The sequence below is a fragment of the Athene noctua genome, chromosome 5 (genome assembly GCF_965140245.1).
Source record: "Athene noctua chromosome 5, bAthNoc1.hap1.1, whole genome shotgun sequence".
In the NCBI taxonomy this organism is placed as follows: domain Eukaryota; kingdom Metazoa; phylum Chordata; class Aves; order Strigiformes; family Strigidae; genus Athene; species Athene noctua.
Genome location: NC_134041.1, coordinates 44,139,448 through 44,166,918, shown reverse-complemented (window position 1 = coordinate 44,166,918; position 27,471 = coordinate 44,139,448). Strand labels below are relative to the sequence as shown.

Sequence of the window (27,471 nt, the reverse complement as noted above, 5' to 3'; positions counted from 1 at the left end):
TTGCAAGTGATGTGATCTTCACTTGTGTTTTCCCTGTGCAGCTAGTGTTACTACACAGTAGCACTATCTGTCTACCCTGAAAACTACAGGCAGACTATAGACATAATGTGCTCCCTCTGCAGCTTGCTTCTCCCTGACATCTCCTACAGCCACTCCTAATATTAGACACTGGGACCAGAATAGCCAGGATTAGCTACACAGATGGGATTCAAACAGTTCTGTGCAGGGCACCATCTACACAGACTCCTCAATGGCCAAGAGAATGGATTTGCACCCAGGCGCAAATTGAATCCAAGAATAATTTGGGTTAGAAGAGACCTTTAAAGGTCACCTAGTCTACCCCCCCTGCAATGAACACTGACATCTTCAAGTAGATCAGGTTGCCTGTCCAATCTGACCTTGAATGTTTCCAGGGATGGGGCATCTACAGCCTCACTGGGCAACCTGCTCCAGTGCTTCACCACCTGCATTGTAAAAAATTTCTTCCTTATATCTCATATAAATTTACCCTGGTTTAGTTTAAAGCCCCTTGTCCTATCACTACACCCCCTGATAGAGTCCGTCCCCATCTTTCCTGTAGGCCCCCTTTAAGTACAGGCTGCAATAAGGTCTCCCCAGAGCCTTCTCTAGGCTGAACAGTCCCAACTCTCAGCCCGTCCTCATAGGATGTTTCATCCCTCTCGTTTGCATGGTCCTCCTCTGGACCCGCTCCAACAGGTCCATGTCTTTCCTGAACAGCGTAGCCCACAGCTGGATGCAGTACTCCAGGTGGGGTCTCACCAGTGTGAAGTCCTTCACAGTTTTCTCTTCAGGACCATGACACACAAGACCTCCTGGCTATCCCAAGCCACCTTAATCCCTTGGAGTTGTAAGAGAAATAAAATCCATGTTCCCTCTTTGCTACAGGGCTTAAAAATATAATTTTCTGTTAAGATCCAGAGAACAAACATCTCTTCCTTATTCTGCACGTGCTTAGCTCTAACAAATACCTTATCCATCTCTCTGACACCCTAGCCCCCTAACATTCCAAGGAAGCAGTTTTGCGGGGACGCCACTGTTCAGTTGACTACTCCATTGCCAGTATTACACCACCACTCATCCAGCGCCATTGCACGGCGCTGGGGGGCGCACACCAACCGAACGTTACCAGGTAGCGAACAACTCCCGCACCACCAGCGCGCTCCGGGGTAGAGCTGGCCCCGGCTGCTCCCGTGCCGCGGCCTGTCCCGGGCAGGCCGCCGGCAGCCCGCACGGCGAACAGCGCCATGCCCGGCGCGGGAAGAGGCTCAGCAGTGCCTGGCGGCGCACCCCTCAACCGCTCCTGCGGCAAAACGCTCGCTCTCGGACCGTGCGAGCCACCGAGAAAACGGCCCCGCCGCCCTTCCCCCGCCCCAGCGGCTCCGCAAGAGCCCTCCTGCCCCGCTCGGGGCTGCCCTGGGCCCAAGGGACGCGCACAGCGCCCGTCGGGCAAGCGCGGCCCCGGCCGCTGCCGGGCCGGTCAGGGCTGGCCGCCCTCCCCGACAACCGCCGTGCGCCGCCGCGGCGCGGGAGCTCCGCCGTGCGCGTCCCGCCGGCCGGGACGCGCCGCCCCTGAGGAGCGCCCCGCAGTGACGCCAACGCCCCCGGGCGGAGGCGGGGCGCGCGCGCTCCCCGCCCCACGGCGTCTGCGCCGCATCCGGGCTCTGCCGGGCGGGGCGCGGCGGCGGCCGGGGGTTGGCGGGGAGTGCGGACGTGGCAGGCGGCGGGCGGGGGAGCGGTGCTTCCGGGGGAGCGGCGCTTCCGGGGGAGCGGCGGGCCCGGGAACCGGAAGCGGGCCCGGCAGCAGCGCCGGGAGCGGGGGGCAGCGGCGGTGAGTGAGGCCGTGGAGCGGCTTCGCGGCGAGGGGGGCGCGCCGGGCCTGCCGGCAGCGGCCGCACGCGTGCCTGGTGCGGGTGGGCGGCTGGTACCGCGCCGGGCGGCCCGGCAGGGGCCCGAGGCGCCGCCGCCGCTTCCTTCTACGCCAAGGACCTGCGGCCTGGCGGCGCCCAGCCGGGTGGCCCGTCGGGCCCGCCGTGCCTGCGCGCTACGCCCGCCCCTTCAGGGATCCGGGTCTTCCCTGGTAACGTGTCAGAGCGGGAGCGCCCCGTGCCGCTGGCGGCGCGGCCCGGCCCAGCCCAGCGGGTGCCGGCATGTGGGGCTGGGACCGGTTGTCGGTGGGGCATTCTCTGGGGCATCGGCTGCCCCGACGGGAATCGTCGGCGTCCCGGTGTGGTGCGGCGAGTCCCGGGGGGTACGAATCGGGCCGTCGCTCCCTCCCGGAGAGCCGAGCGCTTTTTTTGGGCCCGGGTGTGTTGTGAGGCAGGTAACCCCTCTGCAACGTCCCTAAGATCTTGTAATCCGCGGATCTTTCCCCCAGCGTTTATGTTGTGCTGTTCAAGCTTCCATTCATTCGAGGCTTGCAAATGATGGTCATCTAGTGTGGAGATCTAGCGACTGAGTTGGATTTGGTAGTAAAACTCAGCGATTATCTGTCTCTGGCTTTGGAAAAGGAAGGACAAAATGAGTAGAGATGGCATGACCAAAATACAAGTGTAGCCTTGAAAAAAGCAGTTATGTGAGATGGACTCTTGCTTTCCATGCAGATGGTGCTTTAAACATGTTTGTTTCGTATCGCTGGAGTTTGCTTTCACTCTTTCTAAGCAATGCTCATTAGAGTAGAATGAAGGTTAGTTTAATTTCTCTTTATTCTTAAGATGTACTTGAGTATTTTACAGGATATGTGTGCAGTGTCTTAGCTCTGAAATCTTTGTCAGAGAGGCTTTGCAAAACCATCCAAACTGGGTCTCCTTGGTAACTGTCACACTGTAGTTGAAATTCAGTTTAAATTTCCTGGTTGATAGAAGTGGTTGCCGAAACAGGTAAATTGCTTACACCCACATCAGAAGTTATCCACTAGATTTAATACTCATACTGTCATGCTAAAATACAGATTTATTTTTTTTTTCAGTTTGGTACTCAGTGTTGATTTTTAGCCATTAATGTGATAGTTCCATAAAAATTTATTTAGATCCTTTTCTGTTACTGTGTTCCTTAGCCAGCTCTACCAGATGTGGGGGGGATGTTAAAGGGAGTGAAATCACCATCTGAGACATAACATAAAATGTATTTTTTTTGTTGTTGTTTATAAGCAGTGTAAAATCACACTACTAGAATGGCTTGTTGCTGATTTTGTTCTGAAGTCTTTACATCTTATTAATATGAAGTTGTTCTGAGTAGGCTTAGGCAACTCTGACTTTAACCTTTTGTTTTTTCTTTTCCCCCCATCTTGTAGAGTAGGTGTTTTTGTTACGGGGTGGACAGAAATATACATGGCCTAAAACGTCTTTAGAGGAGACTTACCTTTGGTCATGTATATCCACTGTCTGTGGAAGCATCAGCATTTCTATCAGTTTTTGTGCGGAAAAGATTCTTGCTTCTACCCTTTTCTGCCTAAAGCTGTACCACTCAGGCTTCTTCATTGCTGTAGACAGGCTTTGAAGTGAGCATCAATATATGGAATATTTCTTAATATGCTGTGACATTCACACCAAGTTCTGGTTTCATGGCTGAAAGCTGAGTTATAGCAGTGAACAGATGTACAGGAGTTATTTGATACTTGTACCTCTTTGAATGTTTTATCCTGTTACTGTAGGGCTGTATTTTCTTCCTGTAACACTTATTATCAGAAGGAGGGTCAAAAATCCAAGAAAGAATTGAGGGTTGGCTAAGGAAGGGCAAGGTACAAAGAGTGACTAAAAGTGATCAACAGCAAGGTCTCCACAGAAGAGATAAGGTTGATGTTTCTTGTTCTTAAGGTTTGAAAAGCTTTATTAGTGATGAATTGTGAAGATATAACTTGCTCTTATGTATTCAAGATTCACTGTTGACCTAGAAAGCACTTAAAGACAGTGTAAACTGGGCAGTATGTGTTAGGAAAAGCTTTTTTCTTTCTTGGAAGCAATGGGAATTGTGTAATGCATATTTGTGTGGAGGAAGTCAAGAGTAAAGAAATTTTGGATTAAAGATCATTAGTGTTACAATGTATGTGAAGAAAATTTGTTTAGTGTTATAACATGTTTCTTAGTCTTATTCTGTATATTCCTATTCATTCATTCTTCATTCTGGACTCTTCCCTAAACTTTAAACTCTTTTTGTAACTTTTCCTAATCAATTATACTTGTGCAAAGTTCACAGAAATGAGTCAGATAACTTCACACATTGTAACATGTATGTGGAGCTAGCAAAGGAAGGAAGAGAGAAATCTTTCACTGTGATTTTGCTGATGTTAATATTTTCAATGACTTTTGTCTCCACAGGGTTGCTCTCCAGAGGCAATGCCCATAACTGAGCACTTCTGAAATATTTTCTTAGAGCTTTATTACAGTGATAGAGATATAGGTCAGTCCCACCAGGAGACCTAAGTCAACGAAGAGTGTAAAATGTTGTTGAAGTAAAAAGTCTGGTGGTGGTGGCAGGGGCTGGAAATAGTAGTAGGTTTAAGGTTAGGTCAAGACTAAGTGGTTTTTTTATATTAAGTTTTTAACCACTTTCACTCTTGTAACTTGTATGTTGTATTGGACCTTGCCCAAGATAATGAATCAGCCTAACAAAACAGGGTTTAATGTGGCCTTTCTTTAGAAGAACATGGAAGTGATTACACCTTAGATGTGAACCATGATTTTTATGTCTTGAAGCCTGACAGGCCTCTTTGAATCAGCCCGGGAAAGACTGGGCTGCCAAAATCTGCTCCAGTGCCTGTTGTGTCAAGAAGTTCTAGCAGCTAGTCTATCTTTTCTCCTGAAAGTGTCTTCAAAACTATGGTGGCTTCTGCACTTTCACTGATATTCAATTGTAAAGTTTCATTTTGAAAACTGTGTCTTTTACCTCTCATGAAATGTTAAAACAGATGTTTCCGGCAGTAATTCAAAAGGCATAGATGAAGAAAATATTACCTATGGTGTGACAAGCTGAGAGTCTGCCCAGATGGAAAGACAGAACACCACAAAAATACAACCAAATTGGAGGGTCAGTTCCAATAGTGCCATTTGGATTGATCTGGACAAATGTATGGAAAGCATTTGTTATAATGGCCTGAGCGTTTCCAGATCAGTTGCCAGTCACTGACTTCCAGGATATGAGCTTCTCTTCCAGGATTTTCTGTAAAAAAACAAACCAGGAGTTTCTTTTATCTGAAAAGAGCCAAGTGTTTCATGAGTGCTTGTAGAGGACCTAGTCAAGTTGTTGGTGAAACAAAAGCAAGGACATCTGCCTTTCAGAAGAGTGTTCTTAGTTCCAGAGTCTAAGTCTTTATAAGAATAGCATAACTTTGCTAATTCTTCAGAAAATTGCAGAATGGAAACATTAAAAGCACTGTAGGTGATATCCTGAGTTGGTGTCTGAGGGTGCTCATTGTCCTCTTCTGTCCCATCTTTTGGATATGGTTTTGATTTCTGTGTTCAGAAATTAAGTAGACATATTTCCTTCAGTTACAGCGTAATATAGGAGGCCATGCTGTTATTTTTGGGTTTGTTTTTTTTTTTTAAGGATCAGTCTTCCCAAAAGTTGAAACAAACAAGCCTTTTATTTCACCAGGACTAGTAAAAAAAGCGCTAGCGTCTTTCTGAGAGAAAGTAATTTTGCTGTATGCATTTCCTTTAGAAGGTGATCAAGAACTGATGAGATCAAGCCTTTCAGTTTCAAAAGGGAATTAACGGTGAATGCATACCATAAAAAATGATGAATAGGCAGTTTTCAGTCATCTGGGAGATTTGCTGATTGAAACAAGCTCATATGAATCACTAGGGTTTTTTTAAAAAAACCCAGACCATAAAAACTGCACTGTAGTCTGCTTTGTTTGGATACTAAGGAATCTGGAAGCTATTGTAAAAGTTAAAAGATCCCCACCCCCTATATGACTATTTTTTTCCCATCAGTTCGTTGCTGATCATCATTGGTTGTCTGTCTTGTATAACAGCTTTCCAGTATGAATTTTAGCTGTTTAACTATTTTGACCAAAGCTTCCATTGTCAACTGCCATTATACAGAGGAATAGAAAACTATGCAGAGTGACTGCTTCATGCTTTGCAAGAAAATTGTTTGTTGTTTATAGTAATGACCATTTGTTGTTGTAATATTTTTCCCAGTAGCAGGGGCCCTGCTTATTTGAGCTTTGTGTATCGTAACTGCTGAGTAGTAGTATGATGTTCAACAGCATGTTTTACTATTATGTTTGGCTTAGTTTGGTAATGTGTTACTACATGCAGAGGAATACCCTCTATATTTTTATCAAGTGAAGCAGTGTCTTTTCTACATTTCTCCCTATCTAGTGTATGTATTTAATTCTCTCTGTGACTTTTTTTTTTTCCCCTCTTCATGTTGTAAGACAGAGAGTATAAAATTCTTCCTTTCCTCATACCTCTTCAAGTGATCAGGTTCTAGTCTGCATATAATTTTTCTGAGTGGAGACAGAATGAATGCTGTTTGATATAAATGTATTGAGGGAGAAGGCAAATGGACTTATTCAGTGACAACTGTCTTCTGCCTTCTCAGAGGTAGATACTCCTGGCCCTGCCCTTTTGGATATTCCACATCAGTGATGAGCAAGCATGCCACTAGCCTTACGTTTAGAGCAAGTTGAACAACTAAAATAATGAAGCAGCCTTTTCCCCAGCTTCACCACTGGGCTTGTTCTTGAGATCTCCTCCTTTCCAGCTCCTTTGTTGACCCTCTGCCAGTATAGAGCAAGCATTGCTTGTGCTATGGTGGAGATTAGCCTGTGCTGGCTGCCACATGGGCTAGCCTAAAGGTCTGAGATATATCTGCCTTTCAGTTAGGACACTGAGTTAGAAACATCTCCTTTGTGTAGCTACTTTTTCCATAGAAAGTGTAGGAAATTATCTCAGAACTCTTTTTCCTGTGTAAGACTTGAATTAAATGAGCTTACCTCTTGGTTTCAGTATTACTGTGGAGAGAGCAACAAGGCAACAGATATTATGTGCTTAAGTGGGAAATACTGATACTTGCATGAGGGGAGGAAGGGAAGGCAAGGTTGAAAAGAGAATAGTGAAAGATCATCAGGCAACATCACTTACCAAGTAGACTCACAACAGTAAGTCAGAAGTGGCTTGCAAAGGACATGCTTGAGTTCTTCCCCCATCGTGCTTTAAAAAAATTTTTAAAAAGCCTTCTCCTGTCCTGTAGTAATTCTTTGCTCAAACAGTAGTTTTTTGTTGGTGTAACTTGTGAAGACTGTCTTAATGATTATAGCTCAGGAGGTATCCTTCAGGATGCTACTACTTTGCCTGCAGCTCTTCCTGGAGGAAAGACCTGTTTGTAGGAGCAGTGACTAGAAGCCTGGTGTCTTCATGCACAATCCAATAAGCAATAATCAGGGGCAGGAAGAAGATAAAGCAGCCCTCCTTCCATGGCATAAAGCCCTGCCTGGGTGTTCCTAGACCTGTGGGTAGAGCAGTCTTCTTACTGCATTCTCCCTTCCCTTTACCTTTGCAGGAGGAACTCTTCGTAAACTTTACTGTTTGCACTGAACAGGAGGTGGCTGGGGATAGGTCTGTGATTGAAATGTGGTAATGCCTGCCTGGGGAGGAAGAGGTTAACCTTCAGGAGAGCTTGGGAAGGGAGCAGGTCACAAAGTCCAGATTTCCTGGCCCCATGTCTGGTCAGGTTAGACTGTTCGGCAGAACTAAGTCAAAGGTGTTGTGGGAAACCAAAATCTTTAGAAATTACTCTCTTGCTGTCATGTTTATCATGTGTAATAACGATTAGAAACACTGCAGGCTGATTAGAAACACTGCAGGCTGGTTCTTACAAAGCTGTAGTTATTTTAGTGTCTTTGCTGTACAAATGTGGTGCCAGTTGTCTTTGACATCATGTTTTTGGTAATGTGAAGAACCAACCTTAGCATTGGTTGGCATGCTCTCATCAATGTATAGGCAAAACAGCTCGGGTGTTTGCTACCTGCTTGAGGTAGGCTGTAGATTCCTCGTTGGGATTTGTCTCAGCTGGCTGGTGGCTGTGGCAGCTGTATGTCTCCTCTGTGTTAAGATCTACTATGTATCTTTAATGGAGAAGTTCATCATAGGGTTTGGAGCAAAATATGAGGGCAACATTAATTATTTGCTCTACCGTAACTTTGCATTTTTATATAAACTGGAAGTTTTTAGTAAAAATTTAATTGTTCTAAACACACACTTCTTTATAGTGTTAGTGTAGATAGTATTTGCTGAAGAGGGCAACAGTGACATACGGAGTGTCCAGAGGAGTACAAGGGATGCAAAATGTCCTTGAGAAATAGACCATGAGGGAATCTCCTGCCCATGAAGTCCTTGGCTCTCCACAACTCAAGGGCTGTGAGGCTTAGCTGTCTACTTAGTACTATGGTATTATAAGAACTGCCTGCTTGGTTCAGGGTCTCCCAACACCATTTCTGTTTTTCTCTTTACAAAGTTAGTGTACCTCTTTATACAGTTAGAGGAATTGGGAATCTGTCTATTAAGCAAGATTTCTTGCATAACTTTGCTAAGAAACATCTCTCCTGTCTCTGATGCTCTGTTCCAGGTCTTAGATTTTTGTGTAACTCCTTTAGGGGACATCTTTGCCTGTGATGCTTTTCCATTTTGAACATCTTTCTTAGGTGAACATGCTGCCTTTGGTACATCTTGGTTTTCTGAAATTTATGTATGTAACGAGAACTTTAAATTGTCTGTTGTTTAAAAAGCCAAAAAACTCTATACTCAGTCCTGTTCTGGATTCAGTCAAACACTTCAAGCAGCAGCCTTTGTGGATGGTGAACTGTGTGAAAGCTGAACTTGTTCAGTGTTACTGAAATGTTATGTTAAGGAATCTCTCATCTAAGTCATGAAATCTGTTTTCTGTTGCTCTGATGTTCTGTGAGGTGGAAGTAGTTCATAAGGTGTCTCGGGAAGCTTGATAAACATCTGCTATGGAATGGCAAATTATGGTGTTTGTTTTTTTTTTTTTTCCTAAAGTGATGATCACAAGTCTAACCAGGATGAAGCAGTAAGTTGATTAGAAAAGATAGTTTCTGAAAATACTGTTTTCTGACTAACTCTTGTAAAGCATTTATCTTACTTTAAAAAAATGCTGTGCAAGAGTAGATTACCATTCATATTTTACCTTCCCTAGTATCTGAGAAGCTCACATTTCTGTGAAAACAGTAGGGAAGTAGGCCACTTTGGTTTTATGTCTGCTAAAAGCCATTTTTCCCCCCTTTTTGCAGGTGAGATTAGTTTGGGGATGTGAATACAATGAGTGTAAACCAGCAAGCTCACACAGGGCCTCCTTACGGGCAACCTCAGCCTGGATATCAGGGATACCAGCAGTCTGCCTACGGAGGACAGCCATTGCCAGGAGTTCCTCAATCGCAATATGGAGCTTATAATGGTCCGATGCCAGGATATCAACAACCAGTCCCTCCACAAGGTACTTCTCAGTCACAACTTAATGGTTGATCATCTGTGAATTGTTGTGTGCATGGAATTTTTCTGTATACTTCCTATTGTTATTCTTTATTTTGTGGTAGTATTTATCTTTTCTTCTGTATGTAGCTTACAAGGTATTAAAAATCATGTTATTCCTGTACATTCTGAGGTTATTGTTCTGTCATTTGTCCGTTTTAGCAGGGCTTACTCTTCTTTTAATAGCTCATAAAATTAACATGTTGAGAAGCACAGCCTGTTTTTTTTCAGCATATCCTTGCCCCTGTGGTACTGAAGCACCTGACTAGGACAGTCTGAGGTTATGTTGAAGGGTGGCAGTTAGGGACTAACAGATTTATTATTGAGACTGCCTTACATTACAATGCAGAAAGATCTGCACTCCATCCTGAAAGATTAAGACGTAGAACTCTAGGGTGAAAGTGTATTTGGAGCTATTCTCTCTAATGTCTCTGAAATCAATAGAAAGCTTGTGGACATTTGTCAAGCTAGTGTGTTCCAGAACTTCCCTGGTTCTGTAGGATCATATCACTTGTTGATTTTGTTTGTTTAAAAAACAAAAGAAACAAAGTAGTTCAACATTTATTTTTTTCCTGTTTTCAAAAGAAAGGTTAACTTAAAATTACTGAAGAACTTTAGGAGTCTTTGTTTCTGAGTACCTGAATTGCTTTGGGAGATTAATAGTGACTTTAACATCTGAAATGTAGGGAAAAAAATACCACTGCTTTGAGTAGAAATATTTCTGCCTTTCAAAATCACACAGATTAATTCAGTTCTGCTGAAATAAGCACAACATGAACTTCCATTCTGAAATGTTAATTTAAATTTCATTTAGATATGCTAATCATACTAGTGGTCTCTGTATTATTCTCCCCTCAAAGTACATCTTGAATTTTTTGCAACTTATTGAATTTAAACCAAACTCAATGAGAAGGATAGAACAATCAAAGTGTCTATAATTGTCTTGAAACTAACAGAAGTGAGAGACTGAAATTTGGGAGCTGTATAATGGCCCTGATGTGTTTTTTTTTTTTGTCTGGAGTTAGCGTGGTAATGGAGTAGAAGAAGAGTTAGTGTGGTGTGCCAAAGAATGGGTTATTCAGTTGCTCCATCTTCCTTCTCTTTCCTTAAGAGATTTACTTCCTCCTCTCAGTAAATCTCTTCCAACAACACTTTTAATCTGCGAATTTTGAACTAATTTCACATAGGGTTTTAATTCCTATAAAAGTAATGAAAATCAGCACTGGGCAGGGGAAATAAACCCTGCTTCTTGGGAAGACAGAGGCAGAGCGCAGCAATTGAGTATTCTGACTGCTCAATGTAGCCATTCACTAACTAGTGTTTCCTGTCCCATGGAAGGAATGGGGAATAATTGGACTTACTTCAGTGAGAGAGAGGAGATTCAAGAAGAACAAAGATTACTATAGATTTGTTGGAAAGGTTTCATCAGTACAGCTATTTATAGAAAACAAGTTTTGGCTGATAGTGTGAAGAATGTTTAGGATGTTCGTAAAAGAAACTGAGGAGCATCTTCCATCAGATACTTCAAGAACTTTTCAGACTTCACAAGTCTGAAAAGCATTTCTTTTTAAGGCAATTAACTTTTTCCCTTCTGTATTATTTCTGGTTTGTCTTTTTTAATTTTATAACAACAGATACGTGGTTCATGACAGCTCAGTAAGGACATACCTAGAAAGCTTGATAATGTGCATATAAATTTGTGCAGATTAAAAATGCAGATTTTTGTTTGTGCCAGTAATGATTGAAAGGTAGTGTGACAGTGAGGGCAACAGGGCAGTCTCATTTGGACAACAAATACGTATTGCACTACTCTTAAGTAGTATCTCATGTACTTTACTGATAAATCAGGCAAAAGCCACCCATGGTTTGTGGAGATTTCTCTTCCATCTTTTCTTCTGAGACCATCCTTCCTAGATTTAGCACTCTATTAAGAAAATCTCAGTTTTCAAGTTGTGCATTTTGGACCTGTTAACGTAAGTCCAGGATTCCTGTCTTTAGAGGGAAGGAATGTAAAACTTGGAGTGCTAGCACAACAGCTGGAAGTTGACCTGTTAGGTGCTGCTGAATGTGACATCCATGTGGCAAACAAACAGTGCATTATCAAAGACAGTGGACAGATGATAGTAAAGATAGTCATAGTTATCCTTTCTACCCCCATCTCTAACACATTATGTTTATTGCAGGTCTTTGTAGCAAGACCTTTTGTAGCTGCATAACAGAGGAGAGACTATTTCAGAGGCAGTAGAATGACAGGAATTTAGTCAACAGTGAGGGGTAAAAGGACAGGAATTTACTGAACAGGGAGGGGTAAAAGGAAGACTGCCAATGTTGTTCTGTGATCTCGAAGTAGTTGTCTTAGTGATTTGTATAAAAAATAACAATAAAATATCTTGGAGGACTGCATGGAGAAGTGTTGGGACCAGGTACCATTCTCAGTCAGGGAGTCTTTCACATCTGATTTATGTAACAAACCCTAACTCTAACTAATGGAAACATGAGAATACTTTGTGAGTGATGTTAGTCTTGCTTGGGACCAGAAGTAGAATACTGCGCTGCTAGCTGAAAATACCTGTTTCTTGCTATGAGAATATTGAAAGAACGGGGACAATTTTGCACCAGTTTTTTTAGTCAGTCTATCAGTTTCCTTCTGATGAGATCATGCAGTTGAAAGTGCAAACACAATTAATTATCTGAAGGCTACTAACAATTAGGCTACTGCTGGATTGTTTTACCTAGACTCAGTTTATGCTACACTTGTATTAACGGTAATATATGAACTATGTTGGAAATATATGTTATGTGTGGTAGAACAGGTGAGAGGGAGTGTAGCTTAAGGAATATTGTGGCAAATATGACATGGATTTTACATACATGATATTTTCTGCACTGCAGACTGTCCTCAGCATTGGAAACACTGTCTCTTGGTGCTTTCTCTCAGGCTTGATTTACTGGTGTATTCTGTCTTTCCAGGTTACTTTCCTTCCTTGGGGTTCCCTTCGAAGGGCTCTTCTGTATCTCTCAACTCTGACACTTCTTCTCTTGCACCTAATTTCATAGGTAAATGGTGTCCTTTCTGTGGGAGTGTTTGTGCTGTGCCACTGCTTGCTGTGCCAAGTTCCCATTTAATATGGGTATTTATCTCAAAGGTGTGGGTACCTGTTTGAGACACTTCCCAATCTATTTGTAGGCAGCACTGCAGAAACATTAATAGGATATGAAGAAATAATCCTAGTAGAAATCCCTTATGCCTGCAGATTCATAGATAAAATCTGACTTGTGACTAATGTTTTCTGAAGACTTGATTTCAAAACCTGAATTGTCTCATTCAGGTTCTGTCAGGAAGAATCCTTAGTTGAAAAGAATGCAGTCTCCCACTTGAGAGAGAACTGAAATGGCAGGTTTGAAATTACAGCATTGCAATGAAGAAATTTAAAAGTCTCCCCAAGCACCAGGAGATTGGTTTTGGAAGTCATGAGATTTTTGTAACTCGTGCCTTCGTTTAAGGGAGAAAATAAGTTTTTAGCTTCATTGGCAATAGCATAGAAACCAAATATGTGTTTCCAAAAGCTGTGGCTTGAAGAAGGAAATACTTCTGCAAAGTTGGCAATCGAGATGTAAGAATTGGAAACACTGCAAGAAATCATATTATATTTTGCCTTCTTTCTAACTAGTGGTATTTTGGAAGAGCTGTTTCCAGCAGTGTCAATTTACTTAGAAGACTAGGGGAGTCAGAACTGGGCCAAGACCATATAGTCTCAGGGCTTTGAGTGAAATCACAAGCAGTTCCCATTTTGCTGTAATCTACCTCCATTTTGAGGTCTGTGATGAGTAAGAACAGTATCTCCAAGGTGTTGAAGAGGAACTTCAGGATTCCTCAAGAGTAATGAATCTTAAGCTAGTAAGCCACTAGATATTCACACCTGTTCAAGTGAGGTTTTTTCAGTGGCTATTTGAGCAGTCTGTGGTAGTAGTTACAGAAGTGTATTTGTGACAAGACCTAGAAAAAGATTACTTCAGAAGATTTTTCTGAAATAAGTGTCTATTTGTCAAATTGTATGCCTGTTAAAGTTGAGGGGGGGAATAAAGTTCACTTAATGTAAAAAAAAAAAAAAAAAAAAAAAAAAAAAAAAGTATAGGATCCCTCCAAGAATTGGATTTAAAATGCTTTTGAAGACAAAAGATAATGCCAAACAGTTTACATGTACTATCAAAGGGAAGAGATTCCAGAATAGATGAAAGTATTTCAGATTAACTGAAAAGGTATCACAAAAGACATTCAGAAATAGAAATACCATACAACATCTAAATAGAGATTGGGAAATACTTAGCCAGAGGAACAGTAAGACGAAGGTGCTATAACAGCACCTTGGAAAAGACAAGATTTCATGACATGAAGGTATGTAAAAATAATAAATGTCTCTGGAAATAATTGAGTCCTAAGTCTGAAAATGAAGAATGGGAAGAGGTTTAAAAGATAAAAAACCTCCAAGAAATTACTGGTTATTCATACAAGCTCTAGTTAATTCCTTCCTTGAATTTGCATCCACAACCTTACTAAGAATTACATGTAGCAGATAAGATAAAAATATGTATGAGTTGAAACCTCATGCTTTGGTGTATAAATTGTACTGTAGAATTGAGAAATGGCTTTTTCTTATTTCCTGTTTCATAATGGTTCCTCACAAGAAGGTTTCAGTGTCCCTTTTAAACTTGTCATGCTGGTCACTGTCAGAAAGACACAACATTGTGTATGTGCTGTGCTGGTCTCATGGGGCAGTTTACTCCATTTAGTCATCTGTATTTTACAATATCCTATACGTGAAATACGTTCCCTTGTCGTTAGCAGGCATGGTCATATGGTTGTTCTAATTATCAGCATTTTTAACATCATATTATTAAAATAGGAGTTTGTATTCTCTTTTTTGGAAATAGACACTCTAGTTGTTCTGCTGGTATTACATCCAGCATTGTGTGGTCTGTGGAAAGTGTGAAGACTTGTTTCTGAGGCAAATATGTTTGGGCTGTGACTGAACAAGCTCAGTCTGAAAGATGAGAAAGTATTCATGTTAGCCTCCAACCTTGAGAAGCTGGGAAGAACAGTCTGTGGTGGCCCCCATTATGTTATATATAAAAGCAATTAGCTGAATGTAATTTTTGAAAACTGGATCTATTCACATAACTTGTTTACCTTTTAAGTAGGGAAAACTGACCTGTAATGAATATTAGGTTCCGTGTGAATACTCTCCTTGGTCTGGATAAAAATAATTGGAGTTGGAGGGGGAAGAATTTAATACCTTACTGACAAGATAACTTTTTTCTTCATCGAAAGATGAAATTGTCTTTTGAAGACGCTCCACAGTACGTATTTTCTACTTGGTCTGTGTGGAGATAGTGACTAGTGACATTGGCTAAAAATATTTGTGCTTTCAGTTTTGCTACTTCTGATATAGTTGTATAAATTATTTGTTGCTCATGGAGTATTGATATATCAGTTTGGCCACCATTAAATGGTTTCTGCACTTTTTTGTGTTTCCTGGATTTTTCATGGTAGTTGGTTCAAGTCCTTATTTCTGTGAGTAATTTGTGATTGATTTAAAAAAAAAAAAAAAATTTCCCCCTTATGTCTGTAGGTTCCTTAAGAGCCCCTCCAACATCTGGAGCTCCCCCTCCAGCCTCTGGAGCATCTCTTCCTTCTGGCCACCTGACATACAATCAGTTTGGACATGGAGATGTGCAGAATGGGATTCCAGCCTCAGCAGCCCCAATGCAGAGGTATATACAAGAAAAGCAAATCCTAACAAAGGCCTGCCTTGGTAGACCTGTGCTAGGTATAGACGTTTTAGCATCTAAACCAGACTAAATACTTTGTGTTTCCTGTGGTGGACACTGACTTTCTTTAGTGCTTCCTTTTTGTTTTGGAACAACATTTTGTCACAGGAGTATTTGTTAGACAGTAAGAATCCCTGGAGACGAAACACTTTTGGAAGCATATGAACAGATGTCAGTGACTGATTAAAACCACTTTTACACTTTCCTTGTGGCAGTCATTTTCCCATAAGGAATTTTCTGATTCCCATGATCTTGTCTTTTTTTTAAAACAATTGTATCCACACAGCTATAGTATTTGATTCCTTGACAGTGTGAATTGATCTCTGTATGGAGCATGTTGCTGTCTGTCATAACTGAGTACTTCCTCAGTATTGGCTCTGGGTCCTTTTCTGGCAACTCAGATCCCTGAGTTGCCTTCATCTAAAACTCTTAGGCATCTTCTCCAGAAAGATACTGCCATTACCTCTGTGGTGTAGCAACAGTCCTCACCACTTCATTCTGATCACTGATTATGGGGAAAGGTGGTTGTTTTTTGTTTCCTTCTGGTTAAACTCAGCACTGTCAGCTGGTGAGTCCAAATCCTTTGAGGAACAGTGCATTCTTACCTAGCTGTGCAGGCCTTGCTGTTGCTCGCCCTGTAGACTCTGTTGCAGTATTTCTGATTTGTTGATATAACCAAAGTGGAATTAACAAAAAGATGCTATAAACATAGAATTTGTATTTTAAGAACTAATGGATTTTTTTTTTATGAAAGGGATTCAGATCCATGCAGTATATGTAATTATTTTTCTGAAACTGAGCTACAGCTAGTGTTTATGTGGAAGAAAAATTTGAAAAGGCACAGAGAATCGTAACCATTTGTATAATGGGGAATCCAGTGAAGTTTCTCATCTTCCTTCTCAGGCCACCTGCTTCTCAGCCATTTCTGCCAGGCTCAGCACCCACGCCTGTCAGCCAGATATCTACGTTCCAGCAATATGGTCCCACCCCAGCCAGTGTACAGCAGCTCAGCAATCACATGGCAGGGATGACAATTGGCAGTACTACAGCCCCTGCTCCTCCCCCAGCTGGACTGGGCTATGGTGAGGTTTACTGACTAAAGAAATATGGTAATGCTTTTCATTTATGCTAGTAATTTCATAAAAGGTTTGCTCTTGTCAATGATTCATTCCCATATGGTGATGGGAATTCTCTGTGTGTTGACATCTGCCATAGTAAACAGTAGTTTCCTTGGCTAATACGGTCATCATTGGGGAAACCAGAACTGAGATTATTGTAGGAGACTGCAGGAAGTGCTAGGGGATGTGAGTAACAAAAGAGTAACAATGTTTCTCCTCAATTAGGTGAATCTTGGTGTGAAACACAAAACCACTCTATCCTTAAGTAGTCTACATGCCTTACTGCTGTGCAGCAGCCCACTCAAAAAAAAAAAAAAAAAAAAAACAACAAAAAAAACAAAAAAAAAGCTCAGTAAATCAGAAAGGGCTGAAATTACTCTGAAAAATCCTATGAAGGGTTTTGTGGGAAGTTGAGAAGAAACTTATTTAAACAGTGTAAACTGAATTTCGGTATTTTATTGTATTGTGTTACATCTACAGTCCCAATGTTGTAGATTACAGGACTTTTTTTTTTTACTTGAAGACTAGAGATTTGTCTTTAGTATGTGTAAGCTGGTATGACTACACTTCAATTTTGATTTTGTTTTGTTGTTTTAATTTTTTGGTATTTTTTGACAAGCTTCTCTCATACTCTAACACAGACTTAGGAAAATTAGGAGTAGGGGATGCAGGTTTCTTCAGCCTTTTGGCTGGTGTTTATCTAAAATTATCCTCAGAAATAGTGCAGTGGTAAATACAGAAGGTGCTAGTTCCATGCTATTAAAATCATGAAGCGCAAAGCCATTGTTGAACTACAGGCTCCAACTTAGTGTGGAGTTTGATACAAAGTTATTTCAGTTCAATAAAGTGCTAGACAGACTTGTGGTGGTTCTTGTTTTGCATACTCCTGGCTTTGCCCCTTTTTTCTGGCCCTGAATTCTGAAGTGTATTTTGATTATGTAAAATACAAAGTTCAGACTTTGAGAGAGAAGACAATGAAGGACCTATCAAGTTTCAGATCCCTTGGAAGAGTTTCAGCGCTCTGATTAATTTAGGAGGGTGTTCACCGAAGGTTTGTCTCTGTTAGTACCGTCAAGTCCATCTGAAGATGAGAAAGGGGTAGACCTATTTAGACAATCAAAAGCAAATGAGTTTTGCTTGCATCTTAATTGTCTTAAGGATAGAAGAAAGTAATGTTGTGTCATCTTTTCTTCTTATCAGGTCCCCCAACATCGGTTCCCCCAGTCTCAGGAAGCTTTAGTGCAACAGGATCTGGTCTCTACACACCTTACACTGCGAGCCAAGGACCCTCTCCTACCAGTGTGTCTCAGGGTCTTCCTTTGGCACAGCCTCCATTTCCTGGTCAACCAGTATCAACTCAGCGCCTCCCTACTCAAGTCCCTGGTTTTGCCCCATCTCCCTCTTCTACAGGGATTGGACCTTCCTCTTACCCTCCTTCCACAGGTGCCCCAAGGCCACCTACCATGCCAGGCCCACCACTGCCTGGGCAGACAGTTGCTGGACCACCAATGTCCCAGCCTAATCATGTATCCTCACCACCACCTCCATCAACTATGTCAGGGCCGCACCCTGGGCCTCCCATGAGTGGCCTTCATGGACCACCTCCTCCCACTCATCCTCCTCAGCCAGGATACCAAATGCAGCAGAACGGTGAGTATTCCTGGTAGAGGAGTTGTAAATTAATGTGTGTTCTCTGTGTGCGGCAAACTGAGAAGTGGATTTCAGGTTTGTTACTTGTGGGCTTCTGGCTGCACTTCAAAACTTCCCTCTTGTTTCCCTGTGCTCATGTCTAAAGGACAAATCCAAGATAAGCAATAGGATGTGTCATTTGAAGGTATTTGTCATGGAGGTTTTAATCAGATTAGTGCAACTAAAGGAATCCTAGTTTACTTGGCCAAAAAATTGTTTAGAAATTAGTGCCATAATACTACAAGAATTTGTGATCAAAATTTTATTATGGACTTCATTTTGATGTCTGTTCAAAAGTAGAGATTTGAAGTTCTGAAAAGCTTTACCTTTTTTTTTGAATTTGTGGCCAGTGTGCATATACAGTGTGTATGAGAGGAGTTGTTAAACATTGAAAAGGAGTTGCTACTTTTTCTTTAATTTACAAAACTGTATTTTTCTCCTTGTAGAACCTTTCACATTTTGTGTGTGCCTAGAAGTAATATCAGTTAAGCTTTCTGAATTATGAACAGTTTTAGCTGGTTTTTAATCAAAAACGTTTAGATAGCTAGGACAAAGTAAGCATGTGCAAGTGTCAGATTGAGAATCCCATCCCCATGCGGCTTTTCACACCTGGCCAGCTCAATTACTTAAATATCTGTCTAAATTGTTATGAACTGTAAAAACACTGATGGAATAAATCATGCTGTTATTCCTTAACTAACTGAAATTGTCCAAAGTAGTATGAAATAACTTCAGGTAGTTACAAAACAAAAGAGATAATCACATATTAATCTTTTACTGTATTTTCACCCAAGCCAAAACTGCCCGAGAGAACTCCTTGCATATCTTTAGTTTGAGGAATTATGGGTCATCGACTAGCTTATTTGACTGTTCTGTGTGTGCTTTCTATTAAGCAGTTCTGCAGTTTAACTTAAATAAATGTTCACAGTGCGTGATCTTAATGCACATTATAATCATATTACTCTAAAAATAATTATGTTAGTCTAAAAACCAGTGTTTCCTGAAGTCTGGTTTTAAGGAGGACTATATCCATCAGTTTATTAAATCACTGGTAGAGATGTACAGGTCTAAGCTGAAACACTGTGATAAATATATCTAAACCTAATTAACTGAAAAGCACACAACTTTATTTTTCCTGGTTTTTGACATTGACAGGAAAGGTGGGAAGTGCCTAATGAGGAATACCTAGTATTGGCCACTGTTTGATTTTTTTTCTGTCCCTTTCTTGTAAGGTTCCTTTGGGCAGGTGAGGGGTCCCCAACCAAACTATGGAGGAACCTATCCTGGAACACCAAATTATGGAAGTCAACCTGGACCACCACCTCCACCAAAACGCTTGGATCCAGATTCCATTCCTAGCCCTGTAAGCTTACTTTGTTCTTACCAGTGTGAACTCTTCCATACTGTCTTTACATAGAACAGAACTGCCAAAGACCAAAGCTGAAAACAGGTTTCTCATTCCAAAGAACATCAGTCTGTTTTCCTGGTTATTTTCTCTTGCATGCCCAGCTTCAGTCTTTTGTTATAAATAAGCCCAGAAGCAGTATTTTTCTTGGTGACTAAGAAGGGCACTGCATATGCAAATCAATGCTCTACTTCCTCAGGTCTTTTTCTGTACTGTGTTACATTTTGAGAATCCTTAAGGGATTTGATTAAGCTTGTTTCTCCATATCTGGATTCTTGCTTAATGACTTTCCAAGGTAAACTAATTTCAGGTTTTGAGGTGACAGTCTGTGAACTATATGATTCACGTTTAAGGTATGGTTAATAGAAGATGATTGTAGTGCTTTTCCTTTCCCTTTTCCTATTATCTGTAAAAAGCTGGTTAGCATTTTTTGGGGTGATTAAGTCATGACATCTGAGAAAGGACAAGCAGCGATGTGTAACGGTTAGCAATGATGAGTATTATTAAGCCTGGCAGTATTACTGTCACTGGTCTATTGTGCTGGTTCTTCCGCTGCAGCTCTATTGTCTCAGAAGGCCATAGTCATTTGATAACAGGAAAACTTTCTAGGGCAATGCTTACAATCAGTTTACTTCAAAAAAACTTACTATAAAAATAATTTGGTATTGAGTTATGTCTTACATCTGGACTGGTGCTGTTCAGAAGTTATTGCTATTCAAAAAAGATTATCTGTTTAGACTCCAGGTTTATGTAATGTTTATGACTGTATTTTTTTCATAGAATATAAGGAGTCTAATTGCTTGTCTGCTTCTCTTCCACTAAATGAGATCTCAGATGGCTTGTGTCAGTTGCCTTCATTTTAGCATGTTCTTAAAGCATAAATCCCCAATTTTTAACCAAAATGAGCATGTGAGCCACTGCCCCTGTTAGCAATGTATTCAGAGCCCAAGCCCGGTATCTGGGCAAGGCTGGTTTTGGGATCCGTGTATGCTGCAAAAGCTGATGTTTCCTGTTGCATGACCCAATGTCCAAATGTATCTAATTCCAGTGCTACAGGTTTGGGTAGAGAGAAGTAACACAGTTATTTTTTGGTTTATTATTCTCTTTTTTCTTGTTTTCTTTTTTTTTTTTTTTTTTGTGGCACTCTTACTTTTTATTTTTTTAAAAAAAGCAACTTAATGAGCTGCCACCCCAGCAGAAACCCAGGCACAGAATAGACCCAGATGCAATTCCTAGTCCAGTAAGTGCTGTATATATGTCAATTGTAGTCTGTGTGTTGGTGACCATCTGTGCATGCCTGAAACCTGAACTTCAGCTCACTAACCCTCCATCATTAATCCTTTACCCTTTCCTTACTGTCTTCTGCTTGCCTTATCAAAATGAGTAACATTACACCACAAGAGGTTGTTAAAATCTTCTGTGATGAATGGTGAGGCAATAGAAAGCAGACTGTTTCAGAAACAGATCATGAAGAATGTCTCCCCTTCACTTTGTCTGATCTTTAGAATATCTCCTTCATCAGATTCCAACTGGCATTTTCAGTGTTAGCCATTAGTATAATTGTCCATACAATGTGTGTCTCATGTTAACATACAACACAAGCATTTGTAGCTATGTTTTCTACCAGTTTTGAGCAGAATTTGATTACTGTTCTTGTTGATATATCAGTACTGGGCTAATGTTTTGAAGTTCTAAAATTGCAGATGAACTGTTTTGTTTTGATGTTAATTCCTGATATAAATCTTCTAGTACGTTAATATGAGGCATGGGGAGCTATAAACATTCTCTCATTATCTGTGCTCATACATAACCATTAAATTTTGAATTTGAAAATTTAATGTTTATGTGTAGAAAATGTTACCTAAAGAAAGAAAAAAGCAGCTACCTTTTGGATTGGAAGAAAAAAAAAAAAATGCGTTTGACTTTGTTACCCTTGTATCACTTCTTCCTTGTTTAGCCAAAGTTGGTCATATAACAGGTACCAGTGGTGCGATCACCAGTGCTGGTCAGTTTGTAGACTTTTGAAATGTGACTGGATTTATCCTAGAGTAGTCACTGATGCTATGCAGGGAGGTTTTCTGCTGGCAACTTGGAATCTTTAGTGAGAGGGTAGAAGTTCTGCCATGCAAACGTCTGTGTTTCACAATTTAAAAAAGGCATGTGTATTTGGTGGCAAAATAAGATCAGAAGAATGATTGCTAGCTCTAATGCTTTCATTCAGGTCCCAGTATGAAAGTGTAGTTAAAATTGTGTATAACTGCAATTTTCTGTTCTTATTCAAAGGTCAGTGGATATTTTAGTCAAATAAAAATGTTTAATGCATTTCCATTACCTTAAGCATATTTGCATTAATGAAGAATTTTAAACACTAAGAAATTTAAGATTTTTACAGGCTTTAAAGGTTAAGCTTGATTCATTGACAAGTCTATTGAAACTTCACTTTTCACATCCCTAGAACTCAAAACACAAACTCTTGAGCACCATGGAGTAATGAAGACTTCCACCTGAGCTTGCAGGAATCTGTCTTTAGGTCAGACTTACAGTGGTTAGAAATAAACATACTATGAAAACAGTGGAAATGTAATGGAAAGGAGAAGCCGGGTTATCTATAGAACTTCAGCCTGATGCTTACAGAAGCTGCTAATTTTAATTTGGCAAGGACCAGTATACAGGGGAATACTACCAAAAATTCCTTTCTTGATCTGTTTTGGCTTGATTTGTTTGGCTTCTGTGAGTTCAGATCAGGCCTTAAAACACAAAATATGCTGCTACTCAAAATACCTGGGGAAAAATACTACTTGTAATTTATTGCTATTCATTAAGTACTATTTGAAGTCAAACTGAGAGGTGACTGCTTGACAAAACTTACTTGCATTAGACTTTTTATTTTTAGAGATAGTAATGTTTGCTTCAGGTCCCTTTTTCACTTAATTACAGATATAAATTTTGTACTTTACAGTACTTTGAAACCAAGCCTCCAGATATTAATGTGGTCTTTTCCATTGTAGATTCAAGTCATTGAGGATGACAGAAGTAACCGTGGGTCAGAACCATTTGTCACTGGAGTGAGAGGGCAGGTCCCACCTCTTGTTACTACAAATTTCTTAGTCAAGGATCAAGGTAAAATATTTTTCTTTTCTAAACAAACAAAATGAAACATAAACCCCAGGGAGTCAGTGACAAAACTGTTTGTCTTTAAAGGAAAAGTTTGAGGAATTATTTCAGTGGCTGGGGTTGTGTGTTTTACCAACAGAAGCTTAATTTCAAGTCCTGTGTTGATTTGATCTCAATTTAGATTCTCCTGATTGTTTGGTAGCTAGTAACCAATTCACAAGTAGCATTAGCAGGGATATCAGAAAACAGCAGATGAAGCCGCTTCTGTAGAGCTGTATCAACCACAGTTAAAAACTGAAATTTACTAGCAATATCATCTGAATTGGACTGAGAACTATTTTTTTTTAAATTGAGTGGGATGTCAGTTGGTCCACATGCTTCATAAAGAAAGGATATTTCATCTTTTAATTTCCCGTGCTTTTTTTGAGATGTAAAGCTCCCTTAAAGCTTCAAAATCCGATTCTGCAATCAAATGCTTTACTGTTCAGCTGAAACTACAAAATCGAACAGTAGAAATGTTTGAGGTTTTCTGCCAATAATACATTTTTGTCTGCAAAAAGGGTGAAACAGGAATACCTTTTTAGAGGTTTGAGTTGATGTGGGGTCAAGTTAATTTGTTTTGACTTAAGACCTTTTATCATAATTAATCGTAGAGGTATTTTGTTTGGAATTTGAGTTTTGCATAGATTGAAATTAGTTGATTGCTTAGATAAGCTCTTAGTCTCTGTGGCTTAACAACACAACTGAAGGTTTCTTTGTTTCTATTCTTGAATATAAACTTAACTTGTACTGAAATTTGTGGGGGTATTTTTCATTGTTTCCCAGGTAACGCAAGCCCCCGCTACATAAGATGCACATCTTACAATATTCCCTGCACCTCAGATATGGCCAAACAGTCCCAAGTTCCTCTAGCTGCTGTCATAAAACCACTGGCTACTCTACCCCCAGAGGAGGTGAGAACTGTATGCAGTTACACATGCACTTTATGTACTCTAGAACTTGTCAGGAGAGTGCTATTAGATGTCAACATTTAAGAGATATGTTGAGAAGGAGTGTTTAGGTAATCAAGACTAGGTAAGCACTGATTCTCCCCCAAGTGTGTGGTAGAGATCTGTAAGGCAGAAAAATGTTGTGTTGGAAATGTGTAATATTTTGATCGCCTTGATAATTTCAGCTTTTTTGCAGTAACTGTCAGGTTCTGTGACCAAATGACCAAAATACTAGGATGGTCACAAATGTGTACACTTTCAGTTGATCTCAATTTCTTTCTCGGCCTAAAGTATTGAAATGGTTACTAATCACTGATGTTAAGTCTTTTCTGGGATGTCAAGTTGTGGAATTGGATGAGAATGTATCAAGCAGCACTGGTTAAGTGGTATAATGTGCATGTACATGCACAGCACTGTGTGGGATGGCAACACCAGACTGAGTATTGGGCACTGCTGCGCTGCACTTGTATTTCTGCCCTTGTCTGTGCAGCGCTTCCTTCCTTCTAGGTGTAATGTGTGGCTAGCTAGCCTTTTACCCACTCTGTCTGGTTGCTGAGAACATGAAAGCTTCAGGAATATTACAGGGCTAGAAATCTTATAAAATATTCTAAATACTCTGGCTACTGTGTAGTGTTAGCCTGCTTGGAGCAGTGACATAAAGACAAATATGCTTACTGAATTTGAAATACGTATGTTTGCAGCATTCTGTGCCCTGTTAACTTTAATCTGCTGAGGAAAGGAATATCCTCTGGGTTTTTCAGGGTGGTTTCTTACTGTTGCATTTCATTAATGTTCCTAAACCATGGTTTGGGTTTTGAAAACTGATTTGTGATAAAACTGAGTTGTGAAGTTAATTCCTGTATTGCTGTATTGCGGCTGGAGTTTAAAAGGAGCGCAACAGGAGAATGTCGTCTTATTTGAGAAACCCCAAGGCTTGTGGAGCTGCATATTTTTGGAGAAGCTTTACAAACATCTAGTTGTTAGGTCTCCTGCTGTATTTGTGCTTTGAACAAACACTTGTGATATCCAGAAAAAACATGCCTAGGATCGGAAAATTGCTCTGGAGACGGGTCAGCTTCTAGCATTGGGAAGTTTTTTATGGCAACGGTAAACTCCCCGTGGAGGGGCCCTTCCAATAGATGAAGGCTCAGGTGTTCAGAGCAGTAAGACTGTAGATAGAGCTAAAGCTTAACGTATCAGAAATGAGAGGATAAATGTCTCTTGAAAATACAGCATTCAGATAAATCTAAAATACATAAAAATCTGGCACCTGGTTGGCAGATACAGGACCTTTAGCCTATGTTAATGCATGGTTCAGAAAGCAAAGCTTGAGGCTTCAGAAAGGAGTATCTCTGTGCCTTCTGGGAGTAAGTGGTTAGTGACAAATTATGCATAGCACTGGATGTTTATAGCACCCTTATAGTTTGTTTACACAAATGTTATTGAGGGAGAGGCTGAGGAGAAAAGCTTATTGTGTAGAAGTACAATGCCAACTGCCTAGCAGTCAGAAAACTTGAAAATCTGTTCCCTCTGAGGAGGTCAGCCTGGGTGATAGGAGCTGAGAAACACTGGCTGCCAAACCATTGTATTGTCAATAAATAAATAGTGGGGTTGAGTGAGAGATGTTGACACGTCTGTGGCATGAAGAAAGTGACTGGAGCATTTGCTCAACTCCTGATCAATGAGTGTGTTGTCTCTTAAACATGATCAGAGGTTGAGGGTAACTGAGAGTACTGACTGGACACCTTTAGTGTCAGAAAATTTTAAAGTAGTTAAACTTTCTTTTGAGCTAGATTCTTAGTTATGAAAGGCGCTTTGAATGATGACAGCTTGTAGCTTGCATGAGTTCTGTCTTAATCATTTTAAAGTGCTTCCTGCTTGTCCTGGGGTTGCAAAGCTGTGGAAGTTGCCAAGCATCTTAATCTGGTTTGGCTGCAAAAAGAAAATATTATCAGTAATAGTTTAAAAATTGTATCACTCATTACAGTTTTGAAGACTTGTTATATGGTGGGGTCAAGACTAACAGAACTTATGGGTATACTGTATTTCATGGTGGACTTCAGAAATAAGTCTTACCAATTGAAAATTTTTAAGATAGTGTGGATGCTCTGTGTTCTTGAATATATGGAATGCAGTGACTGGCTTGTATTGTCAAAAAGCTTGCTTCTTACAAGGGAAGAATGTAAGAGGTGGAGAGTTGCTTCTAAAGCACCCAACCTGTAGTGAAATGTAAATTGTGTGCTCACTTCTGTGAGGTTATCACAGCCATTCTTTGCATGGCTTCAGTCTTTGTGTTCACTTGGGATACATCTGTGCTGTGCAGTATGGTACTCCTGATAGAGCTCATGTTCCTCAAGTAGGCTACTATATAAGGTAGTGCAGCACCGTGCAGAAGTACTTGTTTGTGTCTAAGTGGGATAGCCCATTAATGACTGCAGACCACAAAGAACTGCTGTGCTAGAACTTGAGTTGAAAAGCATTTACAAAAGATTTGTTCATGCTTCCCCCACTCCCTGCACTCTCTCCCACAGCTGCCAAAATGCTAAATACTACGCAATGTACAGGAAGATAGTTTTAAACTCTGTGGTATGTATGGTCACTTCTTTCTCATCATCATGTGACCTTTCTTTTAATTTTTTTTCCCCTGCTTCCACAGACCCTTCCTTATTTGGTAGACCATGGAGAATCCGGTCCTGTCCGATGTAATAGGTGCAAGGCTTACATGTGCCCTTTTATGCAATTCATTGAGGGTGGAAGGAGGTTCCAGTGTTGTTTCTGCAGCTGTGTCACTGAGGGTAAGGTTTCTTCTGGAAATTAATCTCTTGGCTCTATTGGAGTGATCTTTGAACAAGATGCAGGCAAATAAATCTTTATGATTTTATGATAATTTATAATGTATACTGTGCTTTAATATGTGTTTAATCTTGTAAAAAGAATCATAAAGCATGATCAGTGCTCAGTTCTGAAATGATGTTCAAATTAAATAGGTGATTATGCATTGCAGTAGTACTGTACCAAATTTTTAATGTGAGGTACTTGTAGTATAATGTATCGTGGTTTGAAAAATTGTATATGCTAGTTTCTTAGGGTATTTCAAACTTACATTTTTCTATGACAGACTGAGGTATACATCTAGTCAGTAGCATGAGTTAGGATTTCTTCTTTTGCTCACAAAGCCTGTTTAAACACTTCTTGGAGATGAGATTGCAGCTAAATCTGCCACATCTGAATAGGCATGTTCAATATAGGCCAGTTAATCTTAGTTGCTCTTCTAAATTAATATAAAACATGCTTCCTTTTAAGTAGAAGTCACTATATGCTGCTCATAGCATGACATCCATAGATTTGTTTTGAAAGAACAGTGGAATGTAAGGTGCAACAAACCTTATGGTGATGTTTGGACTGTTTCATTTGGTAGCACTGATGTCTTTAATGGTTTGTTCTTACCACCTCAGTTATGCTGTACAACTGTTTGTGCAAACCAACAAATGGCCAACTTTAAAAAACTTTTCTGTCTGGTGATTTTCAGCCTGCATGCATTCCCTGTCCCTGCTCACTCAGCAGCTGTATGAATGGCTATACCTGTAACAACTGAGCAGGGGCAGAAAAGGGGGGAATGCTCAGAGACTGCTGATGAAAGCAATGCTGTGAAAATAAAATATAGTTGTACCTAATACTTGAGAAGGATTTCTGTTTTCTCTGCAAAAACAGTCAGGTAATTAACTTATACTGGATGTGTACTTGGAGAGGAGAAGAGTGATAGGTGCTTATTGTATAGTCTTAGTGATGTCACTTTGTTTTCTTTTGAACTGTTG

General features: G+C 40.5%; 1 protein-coding gene across 4 annotated transcripts in view; it reads left to right on the top strand.

The window, feature by feature from the left end:
* Positions 1–1,762: 1,762 nt before the first annotated feature.
* SEC24C (SEC24 homolog C, COPII coat complex component) overlaps positions 1,763–27,471 on the top strand; it is a 38,880-nt gene continuing 13,171 nt past the window's right edge. Inside the window, exons 1-11 of one of the 4 annotated variants that reach the window (XM_074907253.1) lie at positions 1,763–1,849; positions 9,275–9,477; positions 12,483–12,569; positions 15,143–15,284; positions 16,245–16,423; positions 17,660–18,109; positions 19,381–19,511; positions 20,725–20,793; positions 22,562–22,673; positions 23,493–23,620; positions 26,313–26,451. In XM_074907253.1, coding sequence (XP_074763354.1) covers positions 9,303–9,477; positions 12,483–12,569; positions 15,143–15,284; positions 16,245–16,423; positions 17,660–18,109; positions 19,381–19,511; positions 20,725–20,793; positions 22,562–22,673; positions 23,493–23,620; positions 26,313–26,451 — 1,612 coding nt within the window. In that variant the 5' untranslated portion in view covers positions 1,763–1,849; positions 9,275–9,302. Of the gene's footprint in view, positions 1,850–2,327; positions 2,342–9,274; positions 9,478–12,482; positions 12,570–15,142; positions 15,285–16,244; positions 16,424–17,659; positions 18,110–19,380; positions 19,512–20,724; positions 20,794–22,561; positions 22,674–23,492; positions 23,621–26,312; positions 26,452–27,471 lie in introns of those variants that run through there. The other 3 variants (XM_074907254.1, XM_074907255.1, XM_074907256.1) reach the window with 3 other exon arrangements.